Raw genomic sequence first — 9,513 nt, 5'->3', positions numbered from 1 at the left:
TCTGACTTGCTTGCCTTTGTATGTGACCCTTCTGTTTTCTCTTGCTACTTTCAGAAGCGTCTCCTTGTCTTTGAGTTTGGAGAGCTTGACTATGATATGTCTTGGTGATTTTCTTTTGGGGTCCACACTTCCTTGACTTCGTTGGGCTTCTTGTATGTTTATCTTTTCACTTTTGATGATGTTAGAGAAATTTTCTTCCAGTAGTTCTTCGACTATTTCCTCTGTGGACTTGTGAGATTCTTCTTGTTCTGAAACGCCTATAATTCTCAGGTTATTCCTCTTCATGTTGTCCAACATGAATCTTAGACCTTCCTCCGATTTTTTTTTACCCTTTTTTGTGTTTGTTCTTCTATCTTAGTGGTATTGAGAGACTTGTCTTCCAGCTTACTGATTCTTTCTTCCATTTCATTTATTCTACTCCTCTACCCTTTCAGAGTAGTTCCTATTTCTGATATTTTGTTATTGATTGTTTGGACCTCTTTCTGTAGGTTTTGGATTATTACCAATGCTGTATCTATCTTGTTTGATTGTTCCTGTAGCACTTTCCTGACTTCTTCCTTATTTTTCTCATCATCATTGTAAAGTGTTTTGAAACATTTTATAATCATTTTTCTGAATTTTCTCTCAGGCATTTCCAAGGCCTGACCTTCTTTCAGCATGGAGCCCAGATCTGCTTCTGGATCATTTATCTCACATATTTTATCTTTTTTTCTGGACATGTGCTGATATGGTCATCTGCTTTTGCTTCTTGGACATGTTTAATGTTAATCTGTGGCCTTAATACTTAATTGAGTATGTATTTTGGTAATTTTTTATGTTTTCTCATTGCTTCCAGGAAGATGTAGTCAGGATGTGGTCTTCCCTTTTCAATCTTCTTATTGCTTAATTCAGAGTAACTTTACAGGTGTTGCCTGCTTCCTTGGTATATGTCAGCTGGTATTGGTTCTTGCCTGGGTTTTGGTGTTTTATAAAGTGTTATTGCAGCTTGGCTATTTGGAAGCAGTTGCTGACTCTTTTTGTGTAATGTAGGGAGACAAAGAGTCCTCTGATACCAGAAGGGAGGCTTTGTGACAGCCAAACAAGACCAGTCGGGTAGAAAACAAAACCAAAACAAAAATAAAAAACAAAGGGATAATGAGAGAAAAACAAATCAAGACAAAATAAAAAAAACAGATGGAAAAAAGAAAAGAAAAATTCAGCACCAGAAAAAACAACAAAATTGAATAAGGCAGTCTCTAGTCAAAATAATAACAAAAGCGATAATTAGAGAAAACAAAGCAAGACAACAAAGAAGAAGAAGAAGAAAAAAAAAAGATGGGAGAAAGAAAAAAATATAAAAAGAAGAAGAATTCAGCATCAGAAAAAACAACAAGATTGAATAAGGCAGTCTCTAGTCACACACACACACACACACACACACACACACACAAAGACCCTGTCTAGGGTTTCCAAGGAGCAGCTGGTGAGCTTGAACCACCGACCTTGCAGTTCAAAAGGCTTTGTAGTCTGGTGCATTAACCCACAGAGCCACAGCAGGACTGCCTTGTTACTGGTGTTAGAAACCAACTCAAGGCACCTCAGCTTGGGCTGGCTTGTGCCTTGATGGGCAGGCCTGAGCCTCAGAGGTTGGGCAGGGGTCTAGCGAAGACAGAGGGGGTGGAGGGCGGGGTTAGTGGCTACAGGCTGATGGCATCTCTGTCTGATGACATCAAAAAATGCCTCTCTCTGTCTCCCTGTGCCGTGGGCACCTGTCCCGCCCTATCTCCACACCGATAACTCCTCCAGTGGCAATGAGGCCCCCCCCTCGCAAAGGACCATGTTAGTTCTTGTGGCCCCACTGGCTCTCTGGGTGTGCCCACCCTCCAAACGGGTCCGCTCAAGCCCCGTACTCCAAGCTCTGCAGTGGGCGGGCGCAGTCCCACAGAGCGGGAACCTAGTGCAAGCCGGTACAGGTGGGCGGAAGCTCAAAATGCCCACAACTCCCCAGCAGTTTGATCCTACAAAAAAGCAAGTTCATAATGTTGAAGGCTAAAGTCTTACATTTGCCCAAAGGCTGTCTGTCTACCAGGCGGGGGCCTCCCCTGTGCGATACCACACACACTTTCTCCAGAGCCTGCGTACATGTGCTGCCTGGTCAGGGAAGTGCCGGAAGTGCAAATACCTTTTTAAAACAACTTTTAAACAATAAAAGATGACTATACACATGAACCTCACTAGATGGAATGCACAGAAATAAAATTGACTGCATCTATGGGAAGATACAATGAATAACTTCAATATCATCAGCTAAAACATGGCCAAGGGCAGTCTGTGGAACAGACCATCAATTGCTTCTATGCATGTTCAAGCTGAAGGTGAAGAAAATTAAAACAAGTCCATGAAACCCAAAATAAAACTTTGAACATATCCCATATGAATTTAGAGATCATCTCAAGAAGAAATTTGACACATTAGACACTAATGACCAACGACCACAAGAGTTGTGGGATGTCATTTAAAAAATTATACAGGAATATAGCAAATGGTCATTAATAAGACAAGAAAAAAGGAAAAGACCAAAATGGATGTCAAAAGAGATACTGAAACTTGCTCTCCAGCAGAGAGCTGCTAAAGCAAATGGAAGACGTGAGGTGGTAAAAAAGTTGAACAGAAAAATTTAAAGGGCAGCTCAAGAAGAAAATGTCAGAACATGCTCAACATTTCTCATGCTGACAAAACTGAAGAAAAAATTTCACATTTCAGCTTGCAATATTTGAAGAAATATTTGGGCAAACTATTGAATGAGCAGAACACATTAAAAGAAGATGGCGGCAGCAATGGGCTCAGGCTTAGCAACAATTGTGAGGTTGGCATGGGAACAGGCAATGTTTCATTCTGTTGTACATAGATAGGGTTACTATGAGTCAATGTCTACTCAATGGCTCCTAACAACAATAACATATATTTGTGGGAACAGAAATTCTTATCTCATGTAGCAGTGGGTAGACTTAGACCTTGTCATTCATAGTCCAGTGTTAATCTTACAAGCCACAGACCTCCCTCTGCAAAGACGACAGCTAATAAAATCCTACAAGGTCTTAAAACCAAAAACATAGTTTAACTTTGTCATTGTTGTTGTTAAATTTCTTTGAGTCAATTCTGACTCATAGTGATTCTGTACAGTGTTTCCAAGGAGCAGCTGGTGGGTTTAAATTACCAACTTTAGGAATCCAGTGCTTAGTAAAAGTCAAACAGAAGATAGAAATTATCAAGCAATATAATTAATAGTACATGCAAATAAGATTTTGCTGAAGACAATTAAACAATGGTTGCAACATATTTATAATTAACTTCCAGAAATGCAAGAGATCATTGGATGAGGACTATTATTGCTGTTATCAGATGAATCTTGGCTGAAAGCAGAGAATACAAGAAAGATGCTTACCCATGTTTTACTAAAAATTCATTAGACTGTGCAGATCATAACAAATTATGAATAACATCATGAGTAATGTAAACTCTACAACACTTACTTGCACTCATACAGAAAATGTCCATAGATCAAAAAGCAATCATATGAATAGAACAAGGGCATACTGTGTGATTTAAAATCAGAAAAGGTGTGTGTTAGGGTTGTCTCCCTTCACCATACTGAAACAATCATTATGATGAACAAATGATCTGAGAAGTTGAACTATACAGAGAAGAACTTGACATCAGGATTGGAGGCAGACTCATTAACAACCTGTGATATGCATATGATACAATCATGCTTGCTGAAAGAGAAGAGGACTTGAAACACTCACTAAAGAAGATTAAAGAATACAGCCTTCAATATGGACTACAATTCAAAATGAAGAGCACAAAACTCATCACAATTGGGTCAATAAACAAAGTCATGATAACTGGAGAAAAGATTGAAGTTGTTAGGTGTTTAATTTTATTTGAATCCACAATCAATACTCATGGAAACAGCAATCAGGAAATCAAATGATAAAATGCTCTGGGCAAATATGGTACAAAATATCTCTTTGAAGTCTTGAAGAGCAAAGATGCCACTCTGAGTAACAAGGTGTGCCTGAACCAAGCCACGGTATTTTCAATCACCTCATATGTGTGTGAAAGCTGGACAATGAATAAAGAAATACAGAGAAGAATTGAGGTCTTCAAATTATGATGCTGATGGAGAATATTGAAAGTACCAAGGACTGCCATAGATTGAACAAATTTGTCTTGGAATAAGCGTAATCAGAATGCTCCTTAGAAGCAAGTCTGGTAAGACATTATCTGAGGTACTTTGGACATATTATCAGAAGGATATGGTGTTTAGTAAAGTAAAAGGTCAGAGAAAAAAAAGGAAATCCTCAAAGAGATGGATCGACACAGTGGTTACAACATCAACTCCAACATAGCAATGATTGTGAGTATACAGTATGACTAGGCAATGTTTTGTTGAGTTGTACATAAGTTGAGGACACCTGAAAACAACAACAGTTAAAAATGTTTGCCTTAAGCATTATGCTCCTTTAAGAATTATCGTTATGGAATAATGGTGGCAATAGCAACTCAATAATTAGGTAGATACCCTACGGACTGGTGAGTGAATGTTAATGGTGAAAGAAAAACTCAGAAAAGGAGGGTGAAACTGGCTGCAAAGCTTATGTAATCAATGTCACTGGATTGTACATAAAAATTTGATGAATTGATATATACTCTTCTGTGCATATGCTTAACAACATCAAAAAATTTAAAACATAAATTCAGTAACCCAATGGAGAAGTTCTACTCTGTAACACATAGGGTTGCTATGTATCAGAATGGACTCAATGGTAACAGGTGTAGTGTTTTCTTTATTTTTTTAATAAGGAAAGAGTCACATTGGAATAGTATATCTGGAGGTGACTGTGTTGGGGAGAAATAGTGGGTGTGAAGGATGGAGGCATATTTGATATCCCTAAATTATTTAATAGATTTCCATTCATTTTTAGGTTGGAAGTAGCCTAGGAATGAACATCATCAGTTCAGTCTTGGCTGCCTCAGGGATCATAATAACTTCTATCAGCCTGAGTTATACACCATTCCATTATTCTCATTGTGTCCATGATAATATGCAAGATAAATGCACCATGATTGTGTCCATTTTAACGGTGAGTGCTTCCTCCTTAGTGGGTACTGTGGTAGAAGCAGTTCATAGGACTCCTGGTCTAACAAAAATACCAATCAACGTTCTTTAATGTCTAGATAATTTTGAAGTGATTGAGAAATAGGCAAATTTTTATTAAAGAGTCAGGGCCACATTTGGCATTTCTTCTTGCTTATTCTCTGTATGTGATCAGACAAAATGGGAAAAGAAAGCTCATATCTATCAAGTACCACTACGTAGCAGAGTGTTGAACCCTTTGGATCCTTTTCTTGTTTAATGTCACAGCTATGATTAGATGCTAGTGCATGTCTCTCCAGGGTGTCTTGACTGAGCTCCTGAGGGACTTAACTTGGTTGTCTGAATAAAGTAAAATTGCCTTGATTATTATCCTACAAGTGATGAGTAACCCAGGGTCCATCTCAACATCTCTAGGTGTTCTTGCATGGCTCATCATTTCTATGCCCAACATCCTACTCCTGGCAAATCCTCAATCTCCATTCTGTATTTTACAACTTTTCTGTTCTATTGGCCTCAATGAACTGTATTGTCCAAATTAGTATTGTTATGGAGTGAATTTTGTGAACATTGGACCATAAAGTCACAAGATTGGTAGTTCAAACTCACCAGCTGTTTCTTAGAAACCATATACAGGGTCATTGTGGGTCAGAACATACTTGACAGCACTTAACAACAACAACAACATGTTTAGGAGTCCTGGTGTGGTGTTGTAAGATAAGTACTGGACCACAATGCCAGTGATTCAAACTCATCAGCCGCTCCTAGGAAACCTAATACAGGAACATTCTAAGCTTGAATTGACTCAAAGGCACTCACCACCAACAACAAAATTGTTCAAGTCATATGAAAATAAGGATTTTCTTTTCTTATGTTGATAAAGCCATACCACAGTGGCTTGTGTCCTACACCCTCTTAGTAATCTCTTATAAGAGGGAAGCAGGCACACACATAGTTGTTGTTGTTGTTAAGTGCCATCGAGTCAATTCCAACACACAGCGACCTTGTATAGAGTTTCCAAGGAGAAGCTGGTGAGCTTGAACCACCGACCTGGCAATTCAAATGACTTTACAGTCTGATGCATTAGCCCACAGCGCCACATCAGGACTCCACACATGGGGGAAGTCAAATTCCAAGTGATAATTCATCTATAAACCAAGGAATGCCAAGGAATACTTTGGGCTACCAACAAGAGTCTCCTCTCTTAGTTGATTTGGGCTTCTAACCACTACAACTGTGAGGTATACATTTTTGGACTTTATAATATATATTTTTGTTACTGCAGCACTAGGGAACTAAAACAATCGCATAAAAGATTTTGCAGGTAGCAAAACTTCTTGAACGTTTGGATTATGGGATAAGTGTGTGTATGTAGGGTGGACGGGCAAAATTGGTTCTTGCAGCACAGGATAACAAACTAAAACATAAAATTAAATATTTATTGTTAAAAAATCACTTGACCAATCTCAACACCATTGAGTTTTCTGTGATCATTGCCCCGTGTAATCTTCAAGCCTTCCATTAGGCTTTATAGTCCCCCACCTTTATTCTCATTGTCTTCTATCCTCTGCTAAATTTGGTCCTCAGTATTATTCCTAATTTATTATACAGACCAATTGATTGCATTGCTTTTGCTTCACTCTCAACTTAACCTATGTTTTGAGGGTTACATGCTTAAACAAATTAACCCCTTGAGGCAAATTTGTTAAGTGCATTTATTATTCTCTATTTTAAACAAGTTTATCTCTTGCCACTCATTCAAAATATGAAATGAGATTAATCTCTTCTTCAGAGAATTTAACACATTTTTCTGAGGTTGCACAGTTAAAGTTTGGCAAAAGCAGGGTTTAAATCAGGGACCTCCTGTCTCTAATTTCATTCTGTTATTTACTATTGTTCCATGTTGTCAGTCAGAAGAATGTTTTATGCTCGTTTTCTGAAGTGTCCCGCATTAATAGACCATAAGAGGGCAATGAAAGGGACCAAATCTGTACTTGACTAACTTAATAAGGATGGGTTTCCTGGTATCTGCACAGGGTCTTGTTCACAGCAGGGCCTGTGCATGGTTTAATGTTCAGCTATCACTGTCTTGAAATATTTTTTTTAGTAAGAAGCCAACACATTTTCATTTTTCACTTGGTCCTATAAATTATGTAGCTGGTTTTGCTTTTATCTCAATCACATTTTTCCGGAAGACATCATGAATTCTTATTAATTATGTGAAGATATATTTGTACCCATCATCACACCAGAACACATCCATAGTAACTGTCTGGAATCTGAAGCAGCAGGTATTTTTTTCAACTGATTACTTTGAGCCCATGAGTCTATGAACTCACATTGTATGCTCAGTTCTAGAGTCAGTCCTCTAGGAGACATGGAAAAGAGATCATGTTCCTACCTTTAGGGAATTCTAATTCTCTTGATGGGAACAGATCAGCATCATCAGCATCATCATAATTCCAATTCCAAAAGTTAGCTTTCTGAAGGACCAGAGAGTTTACCTTTGAATACAAGAAAAAGTTAGGAAATGCCAAAACTTTTGTAGAAAAGAGAGGTTAGATAGTGCATTACCTGGGTTCATCACTGTCGTTAAGTGTTCTTGAGTTGGTTCCAACTCATATTTACCCTATATAGGATTTCCAAAGAGTTGAAGGTGGGTTTCAACAGCTAACCTTTGGGTTAACAGTCCAGTACTTATCCTACCATGCCACAAGCATCTAGAAGCATATTAAATTGCCAATGATCAGCAATACTTGATCTAGAAAAGCCACAATTCCACTTGTCTCAAATGTATGCATGTTTATTTGCTACTTTTTATTGGAAATAGAGTTTGGCACCTATTTTAATTTATAAAACTCAGCCTCATCCATTTATTTATATATTGTCAATGGTGTATTTGTGCTACAATGGGAAAAATGTTGAGTACTGACAGTAGAAAACTTATGGCTTGCAAAACCTTAAATATTGACTTTTACTTACAGAAAAAAGTTTGTAATCTCCAATTAACCACTTTGAATGAAATTCTTGAGGACAAGGACATTTTCTGTTTTATTTGCCCCTATATCTTCAGTACTTATTACAGTATTCAAAATACAGAGGTTACTGAATACATGTTTGTTCAAAGGATGAGTGAATAAATAATAAATACAAGGATTTTCCAGGTCCACTTGAGTCCGTGTTATATCCTGAGCCCCTTATCCATAGGTTCCTCCAGAGTGGAGGGATTATTCCTGTGGACAGAATGTAAGGAGAGAATGAATGATTCAACACAGATTCCCTGGCATCATTTTAGTGAAATTATTAAACATAAGAATACTTCACAGTGGCCCACAAATCTGACCATGTGCTTTGGTTAAAGATTCAACCTAAAACCAGTTAACCTAGGATATGGATTAAAGACAGACTCTTTTGGTGAACATTACTTTAGTTTTTAATTGTTGTTGCAAAATACTGCCACATGTATTTAATTATTCAAATTAATTAATTAAAGTAGAATTTATGGAGATTGGGAGTCTGAAATGGGTTTCATTGGGCTAAAATTCATATTTCAGTAGGCCTGTGATTTTGTCTTGTTTTTTCCTCTGGAGACTCTAGAAAAGAACTTTATTCTTTGTCTTTTTCTTCTTCTAGAGTCTACCTGGATTCCTTGGTTTATGGTCCCTTCCTCTATCTTCAAAGTTGGCAATGCAGCATCTTTAAATCTCTAACTCTTGCCTCCTACTTATAATAATGCTTATAAATTACACTAGAATCATCCAAGTAATTCAGGAAAATTGCTCCATCTTAAAGTTAGCTGCTTAGCAGCCTTTGCCAGGTAATTTTATATCTTTACAGATTCTGGGGATAAGGACACAGACCTCTTTAGGGAGAACATTTTCTACCTGTAATTATGGAGATCGGAAATCATCCACTATATCAAATTTCTAGTGTTTGAAGGGACTAAGATGATAATTACTTTTATGAACCCTTTCCCCTCCTTTTCAAGTACTTTCACATTCTGTGCTCATGTTAGGACTGCAAAGTAGTGGAAGTGTGTGTTGGGGGGTGGGGCAACTTTATTTATTTATTTTTATCAATGAAGAAAGTGAGAGAATAAGTGGACATTCAGCAGGCCAAGACATGACCCAAGGTGCAGCTGCAATGAAAGACAGTTTTCCTATCCCTAACTAATGTTTTTGTCTCTGAGTCCTGTCATCAGGAATCAGTGTTAGGAACTTGCTGTCTTCATGTTGCTTTGTTATGAATTTGTTCCTAGGGTATGGATGGTATAGTGCTTGTTTTAAGCGTGTTGGAGTTCTGCATTGCTGTGTCCCTATCTGCCTTTGGATGCAAAGTAGCCTGTTGTAACTATGGTAATGGGGTGAGTATTGGGC

General features: G+C 37.8%; 1 protein-coding gene across 1 annotated transcript in view; it reads left to right on the top strand.

Moving 5' to 3' along the window:
* LOC102815307 (membrane-spanning 4-domains subfamily A member 4A-like) overlaps nt 1-9,500 on the top strand; it is a gene marked incomplete at its 3' end in the record, with an annotated part of 22,068 nt that extends 12,568 nt beyond the window's left edge. The window contains exons 2-3 of the mRNA XM_006875033.1: nt 4,968-5,126; nt 9,396-9,500. Of these exons, the coding sequence (XP_006875095.1) occupies nt 4,968-5,126; nt 9,396-9,500 (264 nt within the window). The remainder of the gene's footprint in view (nt 1-4,967; nt 5,127-9,395) is intronic.
* Between the last annotated feature and the right edge of the window lie 13 nt (nt 9,501-9,513).

The sequence above is a fragment of the Chrysochloris asiatica genome, unplaced genomic scaffold (assembly GCF_000296735.1).
Source record: "Chrysochloris asiatica unplaced genomic scaffold, ChrAsi1.0 scaffold00310, whole genome shotgun sequence".
Classification (NCBI taxonomy): Eukaryota; Metazoa; Chordata; class Mammalia; order Afrosoricida; family Chrysochloridae; genus Chrysochloris; species Chrysochloris asiatica.
This window is presented reverse-complemented; position numbering and strand designations above follow the sequence as displayed.